Source organism: Tachysurus fulvidraco, chromosome 4, assembly GCF_022655615.1.
Source record: "Tachysurus fulvidraco isolate hzauxx_2018 chromosome 4, HZAU_PFXX_2.0, whole genome shotgun sequence".
Classification (NCBI taxonomy): domain Eukaryota; kingdom Metazoa; phylum Chordata; class Actinopteri; order Siluriformes; family Bagridae; genus Tachysurus; species Tachysurus fulvidraco.
In genome coordinates this window covers 30,760,144-30,787,992 of record NC_062521.1, presented here as the reverse complement: position 1 = coordinate 30,787,992, position 27,849 = coordinate 30,760,144, and the positions used below count along the sequence as shown (strand labels likewise).

Below are 27,849 nucleotides of genomic sequence, written 5' to 3'. Positions count from 1 at the left end.
AAAGGGGCAAACACTTTTTCACACCACAGTAGGTGTGGATCTGGGTCTAGACCATGAGGGGTAGCTGTATGCCCTGATGTGGAGGCTTTTTCGCCTGGTCGGTACAGTGCTGGAGTTATTGCAGTCTTGCTTTTCTCGGGGTTTGTCCCCATCTACTTTAAAGGTGTATATGGCTGCCATAGCTTTGAACAACAAACCTGTCCTGGAGGCGTCCTTGGGTAGGCATGCTCTGGTCTCTCGCTTTCTGCGTGGTGTCAGGCGGCTGAGATCTTCCTGCAGACTGCGCCTTCCTTCCCAAGACCTCACTGTGGTCCTGGAGGGGATGCTGGAAGCCCAGTTTAAGCCCATGAAGTCAGCCTCTGAGAAGTTTCTGACACTGAAGATGGCTATGCTTCTAGCCTTGGCCTCTCTTAAAAGAGTGTGAGAATTTCAGGCCATGTCGATCACCCACACATCCCTAGAATTTGCCTATGACATGTCCAACGCTATACTGCACCCCAGGGCAGGAAATGTCCCTAAAGTGTCCAGGATGTCGGGTTGTCCAGTCATCCTGCAGACCTCCTGTCCTCCACCCCATGAGTCAGTGGAGCAGGAGAGGCTGCATTTGCTTTGACCAGAAAGGGCCTTGAGGACTTATGCCTATCCCTCAAACTCATGGCATAACTCATCATCCTTGTTTGTCTGTTTTGGGACTCAGAACAGTGGAAATCCCATTTCCACACAGCGCCTGGTGCACTGGGTAGTGGAGGCCATTACTCAGGCCTATGAGGCATGCGGTCTTGCCTCACCTCTCGGGATCAGTGCAGGGCTGTTGATGTTCTGTTTCCAGTCTGCTCAAGCTCTTTCATGGCCTCTGGCACAGTCAACAAATGGTGTGTGGCAGCATCGGTATTGAACATAGCGTCAACCCTGATGCAGCATCAAGTTCAATTGAAAGGGAACTACTGAGAAGGGAACGAGATGCTGCATCGCTGGCCTCTCATCCTCTCATGCTTCCTTCAGACAAATAGAAGCTGGAGTATTGTGACTTGCTGGTGTGTAATCACTTTGTCACATGTCCTTCTCGAGCCATTGAATTGTCATGTGCACACTGAGCTTCAGAGAAAGAATCTTCTCTTCATAAAATAATCATTTCCATAGCATCATCCCTTCTCAGTGAACCGGGTTAAATTCATAACTTAGTGTAGTTTTCTTCACTAGGCAGCTGATAGGCAGTTTAGCTCATACAGACAGAAGTCTGCCAGATTGCTCATGGCCACTTTCATGTTCAAATTAGATTTTTGTTCCACCAAAGACCTGTGCTAGGATTTTATAAGCCCACTGTCCATTGCACTGTAGAGAGTAAAAGCCAAAATCATTATTGGTAATATAAATCTAGAAATCTCTGCACTTGTTTCAATTTCCCATCCCAACAGCTCTGAAGGGTGCAGTAGTTTTTTAGAAGTTGTGGACTGTTGGCATCTTTTCTTATATGATTCACATGCTTGCTTAGTACTCATTGTATCCTGGCAGTAAGGGTGCCAAAATGTGTATCAACAGGTGGGGAAAAAATAAAAAATAAAAAAATAATAGAGAAAAAGTAACTGGTAGCTTCTGTGACACCAGTTGGTTTCCACGCAGTCAACTGAGGACGTACAGTACGACTTTCATAATCTCAAAATCATACACTTTTGAAAATGTCAGCACAACTTGGAAACACATGTTAGTCGATGGATTGGCTACATTAAACTGCACCAAGGTGTGAAAAGATCCAGTGATCCATGCCTTACACACAGTGTTCCTGTGATAGACACCGGATCCCCTGTCTAGCCGTGCAAACATGGCATAATTGGGCATGCATGAGTATTCAAGTAATTTAATTAAAAGTAAACAGTATCTCATTATCCAAGTTATGTACTGCTAAAAACTGCTTAAAAAGATGCTACCTACAGAACTTTGGTGTGTCAACATTTCACAAAATATTTTGCAGCTCATTTAAATTTATGACTTACCGGTCGGAGAGACAAGACTTGTTTAAAAGTCTGCACACCACTTGCAGAACACCATTTCTTAAACCTGATGGATTTCTCACAAGCAAACTCAACATAGTTTTGGCTGGCTGTATTAATGAAGCTTTTATAACTTTGCAAAGAACAGTAGCCTTAACAATTTAATATTATGGACTCTGTTCAAGAGTTAGAGCAACCTGCAACAACAGCGTCCATAACCCTTTAGGCCAGTCTTATACTGTGGCTATTCGTAAATGAATACATACAGTCATATGCAAAACTTTAGGCACCCCTGACAATTTCCATGATTTTCATTAATAAATATTTGGGTGTTTGGATAAGCAATTTCATTTTGATCCATCAAATAACTGAAGGACACTAAAGTAATATTTCAGTAGTGAAATGAGGTTCATTGGATTAACAGAAAATATGCAATATGCATCAAAACAAAATTAGACGGGTGCATAAATTTTGGCACCCTTTCCACTTCAAGATCTGTAACTACTTAGCACTGATTAATTTCTAACACACAATTAGTTTGGTGGCTTATTAAGCCTTGAACTTCATAGACAAGTGCATCCAATCATGAGAAAACGTATTTAAGGCCAATTGCAAGTTGTTGTTCTCTTTGACTCTACTCTGAAGAGTAACAACATGGAGGCCTCAACACAACTCTCAAATGACCTGAAAACAAAGATTGTTTAACATTATGTTTTAGGGGAAGGCTACAATAAGTTATTGCAGAGATATAAGCTGTCAGTGTCCACTGCGAGGAACATAGTGAATAAATGTGGCAGGCCACGTAAAATATTGGAGAGGTGAAAGATGGTGAGAACGGTCATAAACAGCCCACAGACCACCTCCAAAGACCTACAACATCAACTTGCTGCAGATGGCGTCACTGTGCATTGTTCAACAAGTCAGTGCACTTTGCACAAGGTGAAGCTGTACAGGAGAGTGATGCAAAAGAAGCCTTTTCCGCACACACGCCACAAACGGAGTCACTTGATTTATCCAAACGCATACTTGGACAAGCCAGCTTTATTTTGGAATAATGTGACAGCCATGAGGTCACAGAGATCCGGACCTCTGTAATTTTTTCTTATTAAAAAATACAATGTGAAGCTCTATTAAAGTAATTTCCCAAAAACTAAATCTGTTGAAATGCTGGGTGGAAAGCGTAATGAAGGCTTGAGAGAGAGAGAGAGAGTACATAAATGTGCCTTCTTGAGCTGATATGTGATGGAAGTGTAAAAAAAACTAGTTTGGCAGAAAGTGATGAACCCAGGTCTCTGGTGTCAAAGCTGCACATACAGTAGTACACACTCGACACCACTGGGGCCACTGTTTGCACAACAGTTTCATTATATCGATATATTTCATTATTTTATCTGAGATGAAGCAAATAATGTTGTGCAGAAATTTCTCGCTTTACTGAAGCTATAAGTTAGCAAACCTCAGTAAGGATTTTTTTTTTTACATTTATTAAATAAAAGCTTATTGAGTTTAATAAATGTTAGATTAAGTAAGATTGTTACATTTTGTAAAGTCCTATAACACAAAGCATTAATTATCAGTGAAATTTAGATATATCACTCTTGAGATTGAGAGTTAGATACATGGTGAGACCAAAACCATGCCAAAAGCCATACAGAGTGTATCTTCCACCTCTCTGAATTAGATGAGCTGAGATGGACTCATCAAACAGAAACTTTCCCCATACTGTAGTGAAACGTGTCCTGAGTAAGCAATTGAGTACACAGCAGTTTAATTTACACAACCAATTTGCATGTGAAGAAACTGTAGTACGACTTTAGGGACATAGAGGTCAGCCGACAAAACCTGAACTGTCACTGGTGGTGAAAGTGACATACCATTATTAATTTACCTAAGCTAAGACATTGCTGAGATATGAAGTAAAAATCAGCCTCAGGTCTTGGGAAATTTAAAATGAACTGATAATAATATCTATAGCTGTGGGTGATTAGGAAGATCCCTGGCAGTTGTGGGGGATTGCCGACTTTTGAGGGGCAGAAGTCTGGATTTTTTTACACAGACCAGGAACAGAGGAGGCAATCACACCTAAGACGTGTCCATAATAGTTAAAATAATAAAAATCAATCAACACTTTTGTACTGTTGCTGATTTACAATACTGAAACTATAGCTGGAGGAAGAATATAATAACTCAGTGAGCCTATACACAAACTCTTTCTGTTCTCACCATTGTTGTCTGGTCTCGCTGTTATGTTTGACGTACCTTCCTTTTGTGTTATAAAGAAATATATAATGCCTATTTGTAGATTTTAATATTAATGGGTTATGTTGACAAAATAATATATCCTCTCCCACTTGTAAGTTGCTTTGGATAAAAGTGTCTGCCAAATGAATAAATGTAATTTGAATAGCCAATAAGCTGATGGCTTATCGCAAATCTTTTAATCGAGTGCTGGCTTTAAACATTTGCCTATAGTTGTCATTTTACGTTCCATTTGTTAACCACCATACTGTTCATGTCCCTACAGAATTCTGTTAAAGAAAGCAAGTGTCCAGAGAAAAGAAAAATAACAGGAAATACTCAACTTGTAAAAAAGAAATTGGTATGTGGTTGTGGTACAATAATGTAATGTGCATGTCCATGGTGTGATAACAAGGTATTTTAAACTAATTTTAAAGATAAATATATACAGGCTGCACTTATCAACACCTGATGCCCTGTAGTCAGCATTTCCAATGAGCAGATTTCAGCACTCAAAGAAGAGATTCTGGATTTGTAGGCAAGGGTTGGTTGGTTGGAGGCGCATTTAAATAAGAAAGCCTCATCTCTTCCACCGACAGCTGATCAGTCTACATCTACAGAAGTCCTGCTGATGTTTCTTTATCAAGCCCAACACACAGGAACACTACCAACATTCATTTGAAAATTTGTCATCTCTTGTTCACCAGTCTGTTCCCGGAGACCATTCGACATCCCTTAGCGGACACTTTCCAACAGAGGCCTCCACACCCTTAACTGACTGCACTCATCAGCTGCCAACCGATCCAGAACATGTTTAGTCAGTTTGCTTGTCTTACACGTGACAAACAGTTCGCAACAAATTCTACGCTTAATTGCAACAATCTACCATTCAAGAGTATTCTGCATTTTCTCCTCTGCCAAACACATCACAATTATGTACTTTAGCAATGTCATCTTTCTGTTTGAGGCTGCCTGAAACACCATTTTTACACAAGGTCACTTCATGCGTTTTCTGTGATCTGATAGCTATCCGATCGTAAAAAGACCAGGTGTAAATGCCCTCCGAAACGGTTTGGAGACGGATATAAATTCGATCATTCAAACCACTTCAGGAGGTGGTCTGGGACACATTTCAGATGAAACTGGACAGGTGTAAATGAATGTGGTTGTTCAAGCCACATACGTCAGCGCTATACTCCTCCCGAATCGAAGTACGTCACTTGCAGGTGACTCATGAATCGTGCATCGCGCCAGAAACAAATATGTTTTCCCACCAGTGCTGGCTCTGATCTTTTACCCTTGTGTCTCATCTGGTCATAAAATGCAGCAAACAGTAAATGCTGTTTTTTGTAGCAAACACATACACCAAAGCGTGTTCCATTTCTATTACCCCGGAAATGAGGTAAAATATATTTGTATTTTGGGCAGGAGTAAAAAGATCGGATTGATATCCGATTCGCATTTATGTGGCCTAATGTAAATGGGACAGTTTTAACAAATCAGATAGCTATCGGATCAGAGACAACACATGAAGTGACCAGGTGTAAAAACTCCCAAGAAACGCTTCATTCTCAACAACCATGTTCGCCGAGCTTTCATGCATGGAGTGATTCTACCTAATGTGCTTTTAAACCGTGTGTCACTGGTGAAACAAGGATTCAGCAGGATCAGATGGTAGACCAAGGGCAGATTGTTTCACTATTGGGCTGTTCAAAAGGTTAATTATCCTTTCAGTTTATCAGAACTGAGGAGGTTCTTCATCCATGTGAAATCGCGTTATGTTTCCTGTGAAGCTGCTCAAAAAACATATTTGTTTGTTTGTTTTTAAGCAGTGTCTCAGCTTAACAGAAAGTCAGACAGTGGCTTTGGATAACAGTGCATTGCTGAAAATAGCCACATTCTCCAATATTAAAAGGATATGCAGACTTATGCAAACAGTTATTGCCTTTCCTGAATGTTAACCTAAATTACTAAAATGTAGGTTAACATTCAGCAATGTATATTTATTGAATCAGAAACTAACAAGATTTATACTTTTTGTAACTTTTTGTATTCAGAAAATATATTTAAATGCCTTTAGTCATACTGTTTTTAGTAAAGAAAAAAACAGATCATTATCAGATTTTGTTCTCACTGTTGGGGTTTTTGTTATTTGGCTGTCTTGTTTAAATGAAAGTAGAATGCAGGTAGGGACATGCTGGAACAGGTTTGGACCTCTTAGTTCCACTGAAGAGAAGTTATAATGCTACCTAATACAATACCATCCTTTACAATTATGTCAATTCAACAGTTTGGGTCCAACATGTAAACAGTGATATGTATCTTACATCTTTATATGCAAACAGTAAAAGATTTATTCTTTCAAAGTATGATGTAAAACCCCATCAAGCATATGTATACAGTAATTCCACAGTTAGAGGACATAAAAAAAATCACAAATTAATATCATACTTATAATGAAAAATATAATGGAGGGTGACAGAAAATTCATACTTGCCAGTGTATATTTACACATAAATCAGTTTCTTTAGAATCTGTACATATGTCACTGTTGTAAACTTTTTCCAGAGAAGACCAGGAGACTTGGATATCCTTGTGCAGTAGTCTTTATTGTAGATACATGATGGAATAAGTTTGCAAGTTAGAGTACAAAACATGAAAGGATTCAACAGCCCCCACACCAGATCCTGGAATTTCACCCTTAATCCCATTAACATAACAGTCTTGCTCAGACCTTGAATCAAATGGCCACCTTAAACAATGGGACAAATGGCACAAAGGGACAGATGATAACCTCAGTTACCTAGCCCCTTTCCTTTCATATTAATGAGATACAGAAACCACAAGTCTAAAGTAATGTTTGAATTTAACTAGCATTGTAACTTGATTTGGCTTCTACATGATACACAAAAATATGCTAGAACTAAGAGGAAATAAAACAATGACTTAAAATTATTTTCCCACATCACCAACTAGTTTCATGTGAATGTAACATGGGTGTGGCAGAAGTTTAATATGCAGGAAAAACAGGCTTTATATTAATGATTAACAGTTGCATAGAAAGGAGGTGACGCAACTCAAACTGCACACTCTGGCAATATAAAGAGATAAACAGTAATCTGTCAGTCAGGATGTTAGTTCAATAGAACAATACATTTTAATAGGACATAAGTGTTTAGCACAAAACTATGGATAATTGAAAACATTTTTATAATCCCACTAACTGACATTTTTCCTTGCCAAACTCATCTTTAAATGGACTCTACATTCAGTTTTCTGTGAAACTGCTTTGTGACAATTCTATAATGCAATTTATAAATAAAACTGAATTTAACTGAATAATTTAAATAGGCGGTTCTAAATATTTTCTCAGAGTAAATATTAGTATACATTTGAACAGACGTCTACAAATCTAAATGACTTTTAATACACATAGTGATAATTACCTGTCTTGCTAAAGATTTGCATGTTATGTGACTGCACATTCTGTCTAGATTTTGTTCGGTTTAGAAAATAACCTAGAAGTCAAGTGACGATAAAAAGCTGCAGGGTGAGAAATCTCAGCTATGTACATCATAAAACGTCTGCTGAATACAGCAACTCATTCACCACAGGCCACTTTGTTGTCTTTAATTTACAACGGTAGCATTTTACACAAAGGTTGAACAATTGGTGCAGCCAGAACCTGTAAAAGACAAAACCCAACCCAGCTTCACAATGTTGCTGACAACGGATAAGTCTAATTGTTCTACAGTTCTCTTTGACATCATAATTGCTCTAAAAAGAACACATTGTCCATCCAGAGTTTACACCCGCCAACCTGTGAGATTAAGTGTTCACCTGCAGCAGCAAAGGAAAAACATATAAACAAATAAATTACATTCATGATCCAACAATCTGTTATGACCTTCAGTCATTTGTTTTATTTCTGTGCTGCCCTCTTGTGTCTTCTCTTTGTACTTGACATTTGTTTTCAGGAAGTTGGTTCCTGGAGTTAATATCATTAAGTCTCCAATTGGTTATTATCTCCACCTGTTCCAGATAAAATTACTGCCTGGTTCACTGATTGAGACCTTTCCGTGCCATCGTGATTGCTTTGTTTACGTTGTGCTTTTTTTTTTAGAGTATATCCTCTAAGGCCATGTTCACACTAATATGTTTTCGTTTGATAAATTTGAAAATGCCGTCTTGAGGGGCGTCACGTGACCCAGAGTGAGATGGCTGCCTGAGTTCTTAGCTCCGGTCAAATGTACAAATAATTTACATATTTCTCCTCTGACTTCTTATTTTATTTAGTTGAATTGGTTTACAATGATGTCAGACACACCTTCTAGTAAAGATTTTCCTATTTTTGGCGAGTTCATGACCGTGGGCAAAGCTCTGGCTGCCCGCGGTGTGTATGGGGGGTTCGCCTATCCAGCCAGACTCAGGTGTCTGCACAACGGAAAGATTACACTGTTCAACGATCTGAAGTCAGCCAAGGCTTTCGTTGATTCTCTGGACGATTAATCTTGATTTCTGCTTGAGGTCTGCACAAAAAAACTGACGATTCCATTGGACATATATGATATAAAATCTTTTTATAAGTAATTGTGTGCACATCCCAAATTTGGTTTTTTGGGAGGTGACTTCAATTGTGTACTTGATGGAAATTTGGATAAATCAGCACCCCTGTAAATCCTCACATATTTTGCGCAACACTTATAACAACCTCGGCCTGGTGGACATTTGGAGAGAGCTGCATCCTAAAGACAGAGATTATAGAGATTTAGAGATTTTTATTCTCACTCTCATAATTCCTATTCAAGACTGGATTATTTTTTCATACCTTCTGAATGTATACATTGTCTGAGTTCTTATTATGTTGGCCCTATTGTGTTATCTGAACATGGTCCTGTTTATTTAGAGATAGATATGAGTATATCAATTCAGAATTCATCCTACTGGGAATTTAACACTTCTTTCTTAAGCAGTACTAACTTTCATCGGGCATCGAGGCAGGATACACCCTGGACGGAGTGCCAACCCATCACAGGGCACACACACACTCTCATTCACTCACACACTCACACACTACGGACAATTTTCCAGAGATGCCAATCAACCTACCATGCATGTCTTTGGACCGGGGGAGGAAACCGGAGTACCCGGAGGAAACCCCCGAGGCAGGGGGAGAACATGCAAACTCCACACACACAAGGTGGAGGTGGGAATCGACCCCCCAACCCTGGAGGTGTGAGGTGAACGTGCTAACCACTAAGCCACTGTGCCCCCATATAGAACATGTTAAAAAAAAAAAATGTTTCAGTAAACAGCGTTATTACGAATTTGGAAACAAGCCAAGTCGCCTGTTGATATATCACCTTTAAAAAAAAAGCAGAATGAAAGAACCATAAAAGCAGTTAAGACATTTGAAGGCAGAGTGACCTTTGACCCCTTGGACATTAACACTGCTTTCTCTGATTTTTACAAAACTCTTTATACAGCTACAATTTTCTGAGGTCTCCCTTCCTAGCATTTCAGAAGATACTAGAGCTTTTTTTTTACTAAGGAAGAAATTTGGCAATCTATACAATCTGTGCTAACTGGTAAAGCTCCAGGGCCAGATGGGTTTCCGTTAGAGTTCTATAAGCGATTCTGGCCCGAGCTTTGTCCAATTTTAATGCAGGCAATAAATAGTACTTTAGATTCAAATTCTGTGCCTGAATCCTGTTCATTGGCGGTGATCAGTTTGTTGAGGTAATGGGTAATTTTTTTTGCTTTTGGTCCGGACCAAAGGAACCGAACTACAGGTGTGAAAGCACCCTAAGAGGAGTGTCTGAGTTTGGTCATCTATTTAATAAGGGTCAATTGAGGTCATTTCAGTCATTAAAGCAGGAATTTCACCTGCCCAGTAATGGTTTCTAAATTTCTACAATTACGGCACTTTTTAGAGTAATACTCTAAAGAAGGAAATATATGATTTGATCTCACGGAAGTGGAAAAGCAGCTCCACTCACTGAGAATTCACTGAGACCGACTTGTTACAATCTGTATCAGCCTTTTCTGGTCGTTCCTTTGCTCTCTGAATTACTAATACTAGTGGCTGAGCTGGATATATATTGACGCGTGCTGTTGTGTAGATGAGTAATAGAGCTTGATCCAATTTGTCCAATGACCTTTTATTGCTGTCTTTGTAATGTTTACAGAAAACTTGAAGTAAAATATCTAAAAAAAATTAAATTAAAGCAGTCTCTTATATGGCACACCACCACATGGTCAAAAGACTGTCTGCGAATTGTAATTTCTCTGAATAAAGTCTCTCATAGAGCCCATTCTGTTGCGACTGACCCCTAGACGGTCATAAGAAATCCAAAAATATTACTAATACTTAAATATTCATTAATATTTGAAAACATTTATTACTATTCAGAACATAACCAGTCAAATTTTGCATTGATTATAAAATTCCATTACTCATTTGTAAAGCACTGAATGGTCTCACATCACTGTACCTGAGAAATGTTTTTTTTATAATCCGTCATGCCTTCTTCGACCAAATGTTGCAGGCTATTTGGTAGTTCCTCAAATAATAAAGGCTACAGCAGGGGCAGAGCTTTGTCTTTCAGAGCCCCACATTTATGGAACAGGCTTCTAATTGGTATTTGGGACTCAGACATTGGCTCAATGTTTAAGTCCAGGCTAGAAACACATTGGTTTATTATAGCGTTTTTTTTAGTAAAGTAGCAGATCTGGAGGGTTCATGGGCATAGAGTGTTTGGTGAACTGGGATATTTGGATGCTGTCACCTTACCACATTACCACCATGAGTTCCTAGTAGTGATGTTACCAGTGACACCTTATCCAGTGAAGCTTTGTATCGAAGCTTGATTCGTTCTGGCAAAATCACGTGAGCAATGACGTCCGAAGCTTCGTTTCACACACACCCACTTGACTGCTTCGTTATCTGATTCAAAGGTTTAAAATTGTGCGTGGCGTGCCCTCGTGTGTTGTATTGGATTATAACATGGAATCTATTACTGTGTAGCGAGATTAGGAGAGTTTATTGTTGCGAGTTGTCAATAGAGCCTGTTACAAAAAGATCGCGTTCTGAAATGTGGGAAAACTTTCATTTGATTTTGCCCAATAAGGTGGATATATATGGTTTTGTTGTGAAGCCTATATTTATAACTTCACTCATCATTGGGCAAGTATACGATTCAGTGTAACATTTAATGTCATATATATATATATATATATATATATATATATATATATATATATATATATATATATATATATATATATATTGGATAGTGAAAAATGAAAAGGAATGCAAGAAAAGCTTTTTGTACACCGCTTTATAGCATGATCCTTTTTTAAATGGTTCACACTTTATACTTTTGAGACAAGGTCTATCATTAATCTGTTTTTAGATCCAGTGTTTGATTTTCTCCCAGCAGCTGGTCTATAATATTAATAATAATAGTACATCATCCATGTTGAGGCATTTTCGTGCAAAGCATGAGAGTGCCAGATCCTCTGTCCAAGATGTAGCCAACAGCCAAGGTTAAAGCCTACATTTAATTTTATTCACTTGTTTCAGTTTTAATTATTAAAATAATTAAGTGGTTTGAAAGTGCTGCTGTTATTTTACTCACTCACTCACTCATTTTCTACCGCTTTATCCGAAGTACCTCGGGTCACGGGGAGCCTGTGCCTATCTCAGGCGTCATCGGGCATCAAGGCGCTGTTATTTTATTATTATCAAAATAGGAACAAAGTCTCTCTCTCTCTCTCTCTCTCTCTCTCTCTCTCTCTCTCTCTCTCTCTTTCTCAATTTCAATTTTAGTGTGCTTTATTGGCATGACAAAAACTGTACATTTGTATTACCAAAGCATTTGCAGCTGTGTTGTATACAAATAGTACAAAAAGTTAAATTTAAACAAAGTTCATACATTCTGCATAATTAAAAGTAAAATAGTACATTATAGAAATGCAATAAGAATGTACATTATTGTATTTAATATATTGATTCATTTATTTATTAATCTATCCTTAATTTTTGCTTCTAAAATGAATATGTTGTTTGGTTGTGGAACATTTTGTGGTAGCACTTTCACCAGCAGAGGTCCTCATCGAGCTCTGATTTGAAAAGCTTCGAGTACAATTGGGTTGAAAGCTTCGCTGCTTCAAGAAAGCTTCACTTCACCATCACTAGTTCCTAGTCCTGGGCCTACTTCACGAATCCCGTCGTCCCGAGTGCAAGAGTGTGAGAGAGAAAAATCTTAGGTATGATTGTAATCATGTGATGAATGTACTTTATGTGAAAAGCGCAGATTGGCGAGACTAGCTATGACAGCATAACTAAAAAGGAGTGGCAGAAAAGTGACAGTTATGAGGGCTTACTGGGACATATAGCAACCCACCACAACACAGTCTGCAAACCTAGTGAGGGTGGTAAGGTGACGGCATCCAGACATCCCAGTTCACCAAACTGTGTTCGTTTCCCCTTTCCAATGTGTCCTTGGTTACCAAACTCTCTTGTTTCCCTGGTATAAATAACTGTCAGATTTTCCAGCCATAGATAAATGGTTTCAATGGAGCCAGACAGTGTGACTATGTACAGTATGCCTACAGACAGCCATTTGGCATCAGTGCCTGAAGGCTGATCGTCAGAGATGACTCTGCTAGTGTCGGAACTCAGAGCCGGTCTCCAAGCCAACACATCACAGGGTGTCCTCTTCTCTTAGGAATTTAGTTAAATTTCACTGTTAACTCTATAATTACTACAAAAAAACTGAGAAAACTCCTCAGGCCTGGATGAGAATGAGCAAACTTCTTTATTGTGGTCAATCAGCCAACAAATTGTAGTTGCCAAATTCAAAGTATCAAATTGCCAAATTTAAAGTAACAAATTAAAACCCATAAGAGCATGTCATGCCAAATCAATCAAGAAAGAAACAAAAACTCTCGCGACGTCCTTGCGAAAATAAAAAAACAACCCCCAACTGACCCGCTCGCCCCGGACATATATATATCCTAACACTCCTCGCCCCCGCTTTGCTTCCCACTATTTTTTGGAGTCCCAGGTGCCATATCACCTGTTTTTATCGGCATTACCCACTATGTTCTCTAAACACCCGGACCCAATTTCCCCTGATTTCCCATTACCTTTCACCCATATGCCCATTTATGGATTTTCCTTCCCTTATTTCGCATAACTTTAGACTAAACACCTGGGCCTTCTTCAGTCTGCACAACATGTTTATGAGCACCAAATGCCCATTTATGGATTTTCCTCCCTTTAGTTCTCAGGGCCTAGGTCTGTGGACCCCTGTTTTTTTCCATTCTACCTAACATGTTTTCGCTATGGGCCAAGGTCTGAGATACATGGTCTTCTTCATTTTCCATAACAATTTATGAGCTACGGTCTGGGAACAATGGTCTTTTCCATTCTACCTAACATGTTATCGCTATGGGCTAAGGTCTGAAAACCACTGTCTTTCCCATTTTTCATAACAAGTTTACATTTGTTATTACAAATGTGCACAAAAAGGGGCTCCATTCCCTCGTCAAAGTTACATTTGCCATTTGCTTCTGAGTCTTTTACGACAGACATCTGCCCTGAGGATTAAACCTGCATTCAACTAAAATGAGTAAGTTTCCCTTTTGCTATCTTCTCCTGTATATGATGTTTTCTGATTATATTCACTCTATGAGTCTATTCTATGTCACATGATATTATGTAAAAAAGGCTCTTACCTATTCGTCATTCTATAACGTTACTATTGCTAAGCTATTGCTGCTGTAATATTGCTTGTGTACAAGTGGAGTTCTTTGACTCCTCAAGCCTGTTAATTGTTTATGATCTCAGCCTGTCTTTTTATCCCCTGGCTGGGCTTGCTAACATATACATATCTCAAGCTTCATTTCCTCTATCTCTACTAAGTATGTTACTCTTCTCTCTCCTTAGATCCTTCACCTCCAGGTCGGTCAATTCAGCCTGGCTATACCCGCCGGGACCCTCGTCCTTCTCCCTATCCAAGACCTGCGCCTGCTGACCCCATGGCCGGCTATCGCCGCTTCCAACTGCGTCATATCTACGCTTTTGGAACAGCTCAGTTCTCCTGAACTGCCTGCGCATGCTTATCTGCCATCCCATATTGTGTGTATGTTGTTCCTTTCATTTTGACTCAACTTTTGACCATTGCTCTGTTCTTGGATTTCTCTGATGTTCTCTGTCTTTTATTTTGATATCTGTTTCTTGTAGCTTGCTTCCCTTGCCCCCATGTCCTCCTGCTTTGTGTATGTGTCATGTTCTTATTGGATTTGCAGTCATGTTTCATTCTGTTCCCCTTTTGATTGCTTGTTCTAAGTCATGTGTTCTTGTTCTCATTTGTCAGTGATTCCCCACATGTATTTAACCATTTGTGGTTTCCATGTTCTTTGTCAGTTGTTGTCCCTTTATGGCTGCTGTGTATGTTCGCACTTCTCATCTCATTTTGTCATTGCCTTACCCAGGATTGCTTTGTGTTTTATTCAGAAAAATCTTAACCCGCATTTGGATCCTCTGCCTCTTCGTTCTATACAATTGAAAAGCCCACTACAATCGTCTTCTTTGCATAAGGAAGTTGGGGTCGGAGCACAGGGCTGGCCATGATATGGTGCCAGAGATATGGATAATGGAATCCTCAGGGGCCCAACAATGGCAGCTTAACAGTGCTGATCGATAACCCAGGGCCTTAAGGGTGAGGTGCACGTTGTTTGAAAGCCAATGTTGACATTTGAAATCACCAAAACAAAAATGCCCCTAACCCAAATGGGTGTCACCCCTGTTTTGATAGCTCCGCCCCACACATACATACGTAACCCAGGCAACTATTATGGTGGAACCTGCTGGGGCGGCTGGCCCAGGGGATATTTTTATCAATAAATGAACACAATGAGTAGTACTACGGTAATACAAATGTGTTTCTGTAGTACTGTGTGTTGTACCATGAAAGGTTTAGCTCTGTTTCACGCAGAAGACGCTGGAAAGCTGATCCTATATTAACACGGGTCCTGTTCCTGCCTTATCGTAAGCCTTTTTCACTTTCTGTTTTTATTTTATTGCCTTTTAGTCCAGTCTTTATTAAATTGCATTTTGAATTTTTGTAAAGCTGCTTCTGGTTTTTGGATCATCAGTCTGAAGGACATATTCTAGAGGACTAGAGATGCAGATTTGATCTAGAAGAGCTGTTCTAGCTGGAATCAGACAAACAAAAGGATATGTATGAATATATTGAAATACGTTTACAATATGGTAACTCAAATAGCTAAAATCCGAACATAATTGGAATTTTTAGACTGAAAACTCAGAGCACCTGCTAACTCTGCTAATTGGCAAAAATGTAAATGTAAACATCTGCAGGCCCTGAGCGAGAATTTCAGAGCTAGACCTCATCTATGGTTTGTGTGAGTAACATTGCTCAAGTGTTTACTGACTTAAGGAGCTTGGAAGAAATGACCCTACACCCAGTGTCGCTGTGGATGCAACAAAGCCTTTGCTTGTATACAGACTTGATGATCAACAGGCTCTCAATATATAATTGCCATTGAGTAACGGATAAAGGGGAGATGAAATGAGGAAGAAACGTTCAGAGGAATCAGACATAGAAGGGAACCTAATACTCATTTGGGTGAACTGTGCAGGAAACAATGTCAATTTAAACAATGTCCTTTCTACAACAGTTTGTACTTTAGTGAACTACTGGGTCAGTGCATATTCTGAGTTCACCACAGACCCAACACTTATTTCTTCATGCCAAAGTTTTCAAATGATAAAAATAGAAAAATACCCATTTACAGACATAATATTATCAGCTTTATTATAGATATTAATATCAGGCAAAATAAACATATTTATGCACATGCAAGAATGAAATAAATATATAAATATAAACACACATTTTGTCGATTATTTTCTTTATAGTATGCAGCCTACATGCAGCTTGAAATTCAAGAAATATATAAATAAATCAATAAATGAATGAATAAATAAATGAATAAATAAATAAATATTTAAATAAATAATTGATTCCAATAAATTCCAATGATACAAGACATTATTTTACACATTATCTGTTTTTAAAAGAGTCCATTTCTTGTTGCATATTGGACGGTGTAGGACCGTCTTCTGCTGTAGCGCCTCCTTAAACCAGCACAGCAGCCACAGAGCAGACACTGAGAGTTAAATAAAGAGAGACAAGGGGGAGTAGAGGAGAGATTCTGATTAGATATTTATGCTTATTTTTATTGTTGTAAAATAACATCTTTAATCAAAATAAACAAATAATCTTAGTCAGATTCTGCAACAAATTATCGACATATAAAAATAAGAATATTTATATTTCATGTCAAAGAGCATCCTAAACTTATATGGTTTACAAGCGATTTTGGTGACACTTACACAGAGTAGAATCCAGCAGGGTATGAGAATAATGACTATACTGCACGGGATAATGATGCCCAGGATCCATGCAGAATTTCCACCAGTGGTGGTGTTCTGTGCTTGGACTGTGGGCCTCAGGACTACGTGGACAGGGGGGTCTGTTTGGGCAGCAGCAGTAGTGAGGGTTGACAGACCGCTAATGTTGAGTACTGCATATAGAAATCCACTTGGTGTCCACTTGGTGTCACCTTCCACAAAGACGTATTCAGAATTAGCCACAATTTCTGTACCATTAAATCTGGAGAAAAAGAGAGATGAAAAATATAAATTCAGTGTATTTCCTACCCTTAAAGAACACATGACAGATAATCATTTCATTGTAAAGAACAAGAATGTGTTTTTAAAGGCAGGTCTTTTATGTTGGTCTCATTCCTCTTTTGGTTTTATCACTAAACCTACAGTAACATTGACTAGATCCTGTATGTCCAAGTATTCACCTGGAGATAAACATCAACGTGTTCACTTAGGAAGGCTGCAGTTATTCAGCAATATATCAGGTGCTCAGGGTTCCTTGGACTGTGCACTGTTAGTTAAATGGGCTTCTTTATATTTTTAATACACTGAGAAACAATTTAAGATCTCAAGTACTACATTTTTTTCTGTTTGTATTGTGTAAGAACATCCTAAGTTATCCTGTTATTTTTATTTGTTTGTGTAGTAAAATATAAAATGTGAATTCTTATGACCTCAGCCAAGAAATACAACGCTTAAGACCAGTCCAGCCTGTTTGCTGATCACCTGACTAATTGTCTTCTACATTTTTTAGTTTGCCTGTAATTTAACAATAAATCTACAGTTGTATCCAACAAGTCTTTGAATCTTTCTATAATTTTAAGACAGTTCATATTTTAAATTAATTATTTCTATTAATGCTATCCTGGTGCTTGTATCCTAAGAAGAAGCAGCTTTTATGTTTCATGTATATATGAACAGGGTCAGCCAGTATACAGCATCCCTGGAACAGTCTGGGGTAATGGCTGCAGCTTGGCAGGACTGGGGCTTGAATCTACAATCTTCCATCAGGAACCCATTGCCTTACCAACTGCTCTAATCTGTGACCATCTGCACATGTTCTTGATTCATTTCACCATTCATCAACCAATGATGAAAAATTGGCTCATATTACTCAAACTTTCAAAACCTTCCAGTTTACTGTAATGGCTCCAGCATAGAGATATTTCTTCAAAATGAAATTTTTATTTTATTCCTTAAAGATAATGTCGGAATTTTGAATCAGTTCTGTGAAGCAGCACTCAAGATGAGATGTAAAATGAAGACACTTACGTGTAGTTTGCTTGTGGGAAGACAAATACAGGAGCATTTTTGACATTCAGAATATTGTTCAGCTAAAAAAAGAGGGACAAAAAAGATAATTTATTTATTTTTATTTTAGAGTGTAAAATAATTTGGGGACGAAGAGAAGTTGCTAACATACCAAGCTGTTGATGGTGTTTTGGATTAAAGAATATGTTCCATTCCTCAGCTGAGTGTCCTTGGAGATTGTAACATTGCTGATTTTGAATCCAAAGCTTATATTGTATGAGTTGTTGTCAATTTCTGAAAGGTAGATAATGAACAGAATTATATTTAACACATTACAGTTAATATATTTTAATTCTAATTTAGGGAGATTAATAAACTAGACTCACTCTGATAGGTGACATCCTGTATGCTCACAGGATCACTCAGTTTTTGTGTTACAAGATCTCGTGCTCTTCTGATCTTTGCATCCAGCAGAGCATTAGCAGCATTGAGAACATCAGCCTCACTAGGTACTTTGGTCAAATTCTTAAAAACTAGACGAATATATATCAGAACATTCCCCAATCTGAAATTGGAAAGCAAATATAACTTGTAAAGTACATGAAGAAAAAAGTAGAACTGGATCGTTTAGAATAGAATACCAACGTGAGTAACTAATTATAATTGAATGAGGGGGCATTTAACACATTTTGTTAGAATGAATAACTTTTGAAATTATATTTCAGAACACTTACACAGGTGAAATATCATTCAGGAAAGATGCTGGTGTTTTAGTTTCTCCAACTTGGCAGTTGTACAACATGTCTCCTATAACCTGGGTTCCTAAAATCCTGTTAACAGTAGAAATATATTCAAACATCACAATATAATTTGGTTTACATTTCAAAATACAGAAAGTATTTTCTGTACAGAACACCACTGTGAACTTACGTGAAGAAAGAACTCTGTGGTTTGAATGGTTCTGCACCAGCTTCATTTAGAAGTGTGTTTAACTGGATAAGGAAAGATAATTCATCAGTATGAATGTGAGACATTAAATCATTTCACTAATACACAATGTGCAAAATTATATTGTATTAAAATGAAATATTTACAATATGATTTTTTTCTCATTTTCAAAAATGAAATATTAACACAAGAATTTAACAGTTGATACATTTAACTCTAGTACTGTAGTAGAAAATGGGGTCTTTCCACACATAAGAAGGGTACGAAGACACGGCACGTAACTCTAACCCTAAACCTAACCCTCCTGTTGTTCTAAAACAGTGCACTGGCAGGTGCTATCCCAGGGTACAAATCTTTGCATGGAAGAGGAGCAGGCATGTAGCCCACTGCTCCCCAAAGCACCAGAGGTGGCAGGACAGGAAGTAGGGGAAGCCTTCCTGAATAGGACCTTCCTAGGAACCCTTGAGCATCAGGATTACTTCTTAGCATGCCTGGCCGAAATGACAGCCCTACGGTCTCCTCTCACCTGACGGGTCTGCTACCAAATACCGTCTGTAATAGCCGAAGTCCCGATCTGGGAGGGGAACATGTTCATTGCCCACTATCCTCAAAAATGAGAGAAGTTTCTCTTGGAGGAACGAGGTTTGGCAACCTTGGAAACCCTAGCCATCGGGCATTAGGATTCCTTCTGACCACAGATGAGGTCCTTTAGCAAGTCAGCTTGGTAAGCCTGTAAATCTGTCATTGTGTGCAGCACCATACCAGGTTATCCTACAAGATTGTAGGCCTTTCCTAAAAGGCGGAGGAAAATAAACAGGCAGAATATGTCACTCCACAGCCTCAACAGCACAGTGTGGTCTGTGGAAATGGGAGACGCCTGCATGGAGGTGGAAGCCGTAGCAATTGTCAAGCTCAGCATGGACAATTCTTACCTTTCATAGGAACAGTCTAAGCTAAGCTAAGTAACAGCACCTGTGCTCGGTTCCGGGAGCTAATCGAACAAAAGAGAATTCCCTTTCGGAACTCGAGCTGCGTCGAAACGCTATGGGAACGCCCTCTGCGTGACTGCGCTCTGAACCACGTGTGCAATCTGACCAATAGGCATTGGGACCTGACGTCATCGGCGGGTGACGTCGCATAAACAGAAAGCTACAAATGGCTGCGAGATGGACAAGACGCTAGCTTCTGCTCGATGTGTTCTTTGCTTGGGAGTGGAGCATGCACAATCGGCTCTCGAGGGAGTCAATTGCTCGCATTGCAGCCGGATTGCTATGCGCACGCTTCTTCTCCCGGTGTGAGCAGTGCGGCATTACATGTCTCTCCCTCCGAGGATGGAGAGCTGATGGATGCTAGTGACGCTCTAGGCCCAGGAAGGTGCAGGGTGACCTGAGGGTCACCCTCGCCTCCAACAAATGGACAGTGGTGCGTAGATCCTGAGGGTCTACCTTTGGGGGGATGGGGCACATCTCACGTGATGGTGCCCATCCCTCCCCTGCACCACCGGGGCGCTAGGCCATTGGCTCTGCCACAGGATGTGCTCCAAAGCACGGCCCCCCTCCAGCGGACACCTCCCTCCACTTCCGCCCAAAGTCTCGGTACGGATGGGGAGGTGTCAACGGCCACAGTACGTGGCTCCGGCCGTTCGGGTCTTGGAGGCCGGTCCGTCAGCCTTGCCACAAGATGTGCTTCAGGGCGCAGCTTCCTTCCAGCAGTTCGCTCCCCACCTTTCCACCCGAAGGTTCGTTGTGGAGGGGGAGGGTCTGCCATCTTTTGCGAGGTGCCATCAGCTGCAGGGCTTGGCCCCAGCTGCTCTGAGTGGGTCAGAGGCCAGCCCTGAGGAGCTGGTTCCCCTGAGGAACTTTCTGACAGCTTGGGAGGAGCTGCCAGGAGTCTCCCGGTGGGTCCTGCGGACCATAGAGGACGGCTACACAGTTCAGTTTGCATCCTCTCCTCCCCGTTTCAATGAGATGTGTCCCACCCTGGTGGGACCCGAGCAGGCTCTGGTCCTGGAACAAGAAGTGCACACACTCCTGAGGAAAGGAGCCATCGAGGTGGTCCCCCCTCGGTTCGAGAGTCAGGCTTTTACAGCCCGTACTTCATCGTTCCGAAGAAGGATGGCAGGTTGTGTCCCATTCTAATTCTACGCTCCTTGAACCGCTCTCTCAGGAGGCTCAGGTTCAGGATGCTCACCCTCAGGGAGGTCGTGACTCAGATCAGGTCAGGGGACTGGTTTGTCACAATAGATCTGGAAGACGCGTACTTTCACGTTTCCATCCTTCCTGCACACAGGAGGTTCCTGAGGTTTGCTTTCGGGGGCGAAGCTTACCAATATCGGGTCCTCCCGTTCGGCCTAGCACTCTCGCCCCGCACCTTCACGAAATGCATTGATGCAGCACTGACCCCGCTGCAGCTCCAGGGCATCCGCATTTTAAATTACCTCGATGACTGGTTGATTCTGGCTCAGTCGGAGCAGCAGGCATTGCGTCATCGAGATGTCGTCTTCGCCTGCATGAAGGTGCTTGGGTTTCGGCTAAACGGCAGCAAAACGGGGTGAGGTGCGGTCATGAGTGGCCACTCCACCCAAGGTCTGTGGAGCGGCCTACGTCTCTCGTGGCACATAAATTGCCTGGAGATGATGGCGGTGTTTTTGTGGTTAAAACACTTCCTCCCGGACCTGCGAGATCGCCATGTATTGGTCCGCACGGACAATACTGCGGTGGTCTCCTACATCAACCACCAAGGGGGCTTCCGATCTCACCCTTTATACAAGCTAGCACGAGCGGTCCTCTTGTGGTCTCGGTACAGACTCCTCTCTTTGAGGGCCATTTAAATCCCGGGACGGTTGAATGTCAGAGCAGATGCCCTGTCGAGGCAGGGGCCGAGGCCTGGGGAATGGCGTCTCCACCCCGAGGCGGAGGTTCTACAGAGCCCAGGTGGATCTGTTTGCGACCCGGGAGACCTCGCACTGTCCTCTCTGGTTCTCTCTCTCTCACACAGCCCCGTTAGGTCTGGATGCCATGGTACAGTTGTGGCCGAGGCTACGCCTGTACCACTTTCCTCTGATTGCACTGCTCGCCGGGATGGAGTCCGTCTCCTCCTGGTAGCACCTCGATGGCCAGGCAAGCCATGGTTTGCGGATCTGGTGTCCCTACTCGAGGGCCCTCCGTGGGAAATTCCTCCCAGGAGGGATCTCCTCACACAGGCGGGCGGAACCCTGGTGCACCCCTACCCAGAGCTGTGGAAGCTGTGGCTGTGGACCCTGAGGGGCCACAGTTCATAGCAGCTGGTCTCTCTAGCAAGGTATTAGAGACCCTTCTCCGCTCCAGAGCTTCCTCCATTTACAGCCCCCGAACAGAAGCGACAGAACCGACTGTGTCCAGTTTGAGCACTTGTCACTTACCTCCGCAGGACGAGTCCGCGGAGAGAATCGGTGCAGCTGCTCGTCTGCTACGGCCCTAACAGGGAGGGTTTCCCGGCCGCTATGCAGATGTTGAGCTGATGGGTAGTGGATGCGATTGTCGGCTCACAAGCCCTGTGGCATCCCTGCACCGTTCGGGGTCCGAGCTCACTCCGCCCGGAGTGTGGCGGCCTCTACGGCCTAGTCCGCTGGAGTGGCACTCCAAGACATCTGTGGTGCTACGGGTTGGTCCACCCCGCTGACCTTTGTCAGGTTCTATGACCTTGACCTCAGAGCCACCCCGGGCTCCTCTGTCCAATGTGCAGGTGCCAAGGCCCTCACTCTCTATGCAGGGTCTGGTCAGTGTGGCGTGTTTGGACACTCGTGCCAATAGCGTTTCGATGCAGCTCGAGTTCCGAAAGGGAACATCTCTAGGTTACGACCGTAACCATAGTTCCCTGAGGAACGAGACGCTGCATCTCCATGCCACACTCCCTGCATCCCTGCGGGGCTTACTTTCACTCGCAGGAGCTAGCGTCTTGTCCATCTCGCAGCCATTTGTAGCATCCTGTTTACGCGACGTCACCCACGATGATGTCACGTCCCAACAACTATTGGTCAGATTACACACGTGGTTCAGAACACGGTCACGCAGGGGCGTTCCCATAGCGTTTTAACACAGCTCGAGTTCTGAAGGGAACTAGGGTTACGGTCGTAACCTAGAGACGTTGTATAGCAATTTGACTGTTTCTTACTCCTCATTGCCTAAATCGAGTCCTTGAATAAAGAAAATACTTATAATTCCATGTTTGATTAAGGAGAAATCGACAAAGTGAGCACCCAAAGACAAAGCAGAAGAATAAAAGCCAGGTGCTTGGCTGGATTAAAGACAAACACCTGCGGATTGAGCATAGCAACAACGCACGATATTAGTTCTTTGTTGGGAGAAATTGCAAAGTAAGCTCCCGGGATCAAATCGAAGACAATGAAGCTGGAGTAATGTGATGGAAAATGCCATTAAATGGACTTGCGCATAATCACTTCATCACGTGTACTTCCTATGCCATAAAATTGGTATGTGTGCCCACAGAGCTTCAGAGACCACTTCCTTAAAGTAGCGTTCCCATAGTGTCAGCCCTGACACAGCATCAAGCTACCTCGAAAGAGTACTAATGATTAATTGATGATTCAAAAAAGGTCAGGAATGCTTGTAGAGACGTCACAAACAGAGGGTAAGAACACACTGACACTGTAAACTTCTGAAATTAACATCAGGACACTTACATAGGTGTGCTTTGTGCTTTAAGCTCATTCAGGAAAGATGCTGGTGTTATAGTGTCTCCATCTTGGAAGTGGTATGTCATGTCACCATTAACCTGCTTTCCTGAAGTCCTGTTAGCAGTAGAAGACAAAAGTCACAATACAATTGACTGTACAATAAGAATTAACACACTGTTTTTTGAGAGTGGAAAGAACATTGCTGTGATCTTACGTGATGAGAGAGCTCTGGGGTTCGAACGGTTCGGCAGCAGGTTCATTTAGAAGTGTGTTTAACTGTAGAAAGAAAGATAATTAATCAGTTTTTATATTTGACAAAAGAAGAGATTTTTTTCATGTTTGTTTTCAACTGAATATACAGACATGATCTATCCATCGCTTTATTCCCTAAACTGCTTGATCCAGCACCAGAGTGAGCAGAGAGACCAACACCTCCCTGTCTCTTTCATACATTATACATTTTAAACACAGAAAGGTTAGAGTCACTACCTGTACTTCTCCCACTGACCACAGGTGTCACTGTTACCTGAGATCTGAACTGCTTTGCATCCCTGAGGGAATTCACTTCATTTATGTCCCTACTTATGGAATATGTTTGATGTCTGCTTTTGCAAAGTCTTTCTACTATTTCTGTGAGACATATCTGACCCTTTTAAATTCCCCCATTGCAGTCCTCTATTCAATTATTGTTTATGATCCTGTTGCAGATTTCTGCACAGTTTTAACTATTGAATCAACATTTTGCTGTATTTTGACCTTTCCCTGATTTACCCCACTGTGAGTCTGTACTTCCTCAGATGACCCTGGGTTGATCTGTTGACTTTTAGACTAACTATTAAACTGTTTGTATTCATCTGAGCAACTGGATCCAACGTCATCTCTGGATATTTGTGAGAATATCATTAAGCACATAGTGATGTACACTCACAACATTGTTGATGATGCTCTCCACATGGTTGTAGGTATCATTCACTAATTCAGGGTTCTGTGACATGCTGATGTTACTGATCTGGAATGTGAATTTTACCGCATAGCGGGTGTCTGAAGTTTCTGTGGAACAAATCAGATGACTTTCAAATACAGATAAAGAAGTCATAGAGATGAAAGAATAATTTGTTTAGTACGTATTTGTGTTATCAGTAAAACAAACATACTCTCATAGGTGAAGTTCAGCACTTTTACAGAGTCAGTGAGGTTTGTGAGTCGAGCACTCAGAAGAGTCTGGATTACACTGAGGACCAAACTCTCACTGGGAACAGGAGAGGAGGAATTGAAGACCATCGTGGTCTGAACCACGGCTGAACCAGGTCTGATGAAATAAAGCATTATGGTGTTTATTGTTTACAGTCAGACTGCTGATTTAATTCTCTGTAAAATTCAAATGTTTGTAAGAATATTATCAATTATATATAAATTAACAGACGTCACAAACAGAGGGTAACAATTCACTGACTGAATGTAAACTTCTGAAATTAACATCAGGACACTTACATAGGTGTGCTTTGTGCTTTAAGCTCATTCAGGAAAGATGCTGGTGTTATAGTGTCTCCAGCTTGGAAGTGGTAGGTCATGTCACCATTAACCTGGTTTCCTGAACTCCTGTTAACAGTAGAAGACAAAAGTCACAATACAATTGACTGAACAATAAGAAGTAACACACTGTTCTTTGAGAGTGTAAAGAACACTGCTGTGATCTTACGTGATGAGAGAGCTCTGGGGTTCGAACGGTTCGGCAGCAGGTTCATTTAGAAGTGTGTTTAACTGTAGAAAGAAAGATAATTAATCAGTTTTTATATTTGACAAAAGAAGAGATTTTTTTCATGTTTGTTTTCAACTGAATATACAGACATGATCTATCCATCGCTTTATTCCCTAAACTGCTTGATCCAGCACCAGAGTGAGCAGAGAGACCAACACCTCCCTGTCTCTTTCAACATCATACATTTTAAACACAGAAAGGTCAGAGTCACTACCTGTACTTCTCCCACTGACCACAGGAGTCACTGTTACCTGAGATCTGAACTGCTTTGCAACCCTGAGAGAATTCACTTCATTTATGTCCCTACATATGGAATATGTTTGATGTCTGCTGTTGCAAAGTCTTTCTACTATTTCTGTGAGACATGTCTGACCCTTTTAAATTCCCCCATTGCAGTCCTCTATTCGATTATTGTTTATGATCCTGTTGCAGATTTCTGCACAGTTTTAACTATTGAATCTACATTTTGCTGTATTTTGACCTTTCACTGATTTACCCCACTGTGAGTCTGTACTTCCTCAGATGACCCTGGGTTGATCTGTTGACTTTTAGATTAACTATTAAACTGTTTTGTTCATCTGAGCAACTGGATCCCATGTCATCTCTAGATATTTGTGAGAATATCATTAAGCACATACTGATGTACACTCACAACATTGTTGATGATGCTCTCCACTTGGTTGTAGGTATCATTCACTAATTCAGGGTTCTGTGACATGCTGATGTTACTGATCTGGAATGTGAATTTTACCGCATAGCGGGTGTCTGAAGTTTCTGTGGAACAAATCAGATGACTTTCAAATACAGATAAAGAAGTCATAGAGATGAAAGAATAATTTGTTTAGTATGTATTTGTGTTATCAGTAAAACAAACATACTCTCATAGGTGAAGTTCAGCACTTTTACAGAGTCAGTGAGGTTTGTGAGTCGAGCACTCAGAAGAGTCTGGATTACACTGAGGACCAAACTCTCACTGGGAACAGGAGAGGAGGAATTGAAGACCATCGTGGTCTGAACCACGGCTGAACCAGGTCTGATGAAATAAAGCATTATGGTGTTTATTGTTTACAGTCAGACTGCTGATTTAATTCTCTGTAAAATTCAAATGTTTGTAAGAATATTATCAATTATATATAAATTAACAGACGTCACAAACAGAGGGTAAGAATTCACTGACTGAATGTAAACTTCTGAAATTAACATCAGGACACTTACATAGGTGTGCTTTGTGCTTTAAGCTCATTCAGGAAAGATGCTGGTGTTATAGTGTCTCCATCTTGGAATTGGTATGTCATGTCACCATTAACCTGGTTTCCTGAACTCCTGTTAGCAATAGAAGACAAAAGTCACAATACAATTGACTGAACAATAAGAATTAACACACTGTTCTTTAAGAGTGGAAAGAACACTGCTGTGATCTTACGTGATGAGAGAGCTCTGGGGTTCGAACGGTTCGGCAGCAGGTTCATTTAGAAGTGTGTTTAACTGTAGAAAGAAAGATAATTAATCAGTTTTTATGTTTGATGAAAGAACAGATGAATTTTTTCCCTGTTTGTTTTAAACTGAATATACAGACATGATCTATCCATCCCTTCATTCCCTAAACTGCTTGATCCAGCACCAGAGTGAGCAGAGAGACCAACACCTCCCTGTCTCTTTCAACATCATACATTTTAAACACAGAAAGGTTAGAGTCACTACCTGTACTTCTCCCACTGACCACAGGAGTCACTGTTACCTGAGTTCTGAACTGCTTTGCATCCCTGAGGGAATTCACTGCATTTATGTCCCTACATATGGAATATGTTTGATGTCTGCCGTTGCAAAGTCTTTCTACTATTTCTGTGAGACATATCTGACCCTTTTAAATAACCCCATTGCAGGCCTCTATTCGATTATTTTTTATGATCCTGTTGCAGATTTCTGCACAGTTTTAACTATTGTATTTTGACCTTTCCCTGATTTACCCCACTGTGAGTCTGTACTTCCTCAGATAACCCTGGGTTGATCTGTTGACTTTTAGACTAACTATTAAACTGTTTTTATTCATCTGAGCAACTGGATCCAACGTCATCTCTGGATATTTGTGAGAATATCATTAAGCACATAGTGATGTACACTCACAACATTGTTGATGATGCTCTCCACTTGGTTGTAGGTATCATTCACTAATTCAGGGTTCTGTGACATGCTGACGTTACTGATCTGGAACTTGAGTTTTACCGCATAGCGGTTGTCTGAAGCTTCTGTGGAACAAATCAGATGACATTGAAATACAGATAAAGACATCATAGAGATGAAAGAATAATTTGTGTAGTACGTATTTGTGTTATCAGTAAAACAAACATACTCTCATAGGTGAAGTTCAGCACTTTTACAGAGTCAGTGAGGTTTGTGAGTCGAGCACTCAGAAGAGTCTGGATTACACTGAGGACCAAACTCTCACTGGGAACAGGAGAGGAGGAATTGAAGAACATCGTGGTCTGAACCACAGCTGAACCAGATC

At 40.8% G+C, this 27,849-nt stretch overlaps 1 protein-coding gene across 2 annotated transcripts in view; it reads right to left on the bottom strand.

The window, feature by feature from the left end:
• LOC113646501 overlaps window positions 1–27,849 on the bottom strand; it is a 201,010-nt gene that overhangs the window by 43,206 nt on the left and 129,955 nt on the right. The window contains exons 2-12 of one of the 2 annotated variants that reach the window (XM_047812368.1): window positions 27,694–27,848; window positions 27,468–27,589; window positions 26,767–26,828; window positions 26,559–26,666; window positions 26,222–26,376; window positions 25,996–26,117; window positions 25,284–25,345; window positions 25,076–25,183; window positions 24,739–24,893; window positions 24,513–24,634; window positions 23,799–23,860 (exon numbers count right to left, since the gene is read on the bottom strand). In XM_047812368.1, the coding sequence (XP_047668324.1) occupies window positions 23,799–23,860; window positions 24,513–24,634; window positions 24,739–24,893; window positions 25,076–25,183; window positions 25,284–25,345; window positions 25,996–26,117; window positions 26,222–26,376; window positions 26,559–26,666; window positions 26,767–26,828; window positions 27,468–27,589; window positions 27,694–27,848 (1,233 nt within the window). The remainder of the gene's footprint in view (window positions 1–23,798; window positions 23,861–24,512; window positions 24,635–24,738; window positions 24,894–25,075; window positions 25,184–25,283; window positions 25,346–25,995; window positions 26,118–26,221; window positions 26,377–26,558; window positions 26,667–26,766; window positions 26,829–27,467; window positions 27,590–27,693; window position 27,849) is intronic. The other variant, XM_047812366.1, reaches the window with a different exon arrangement.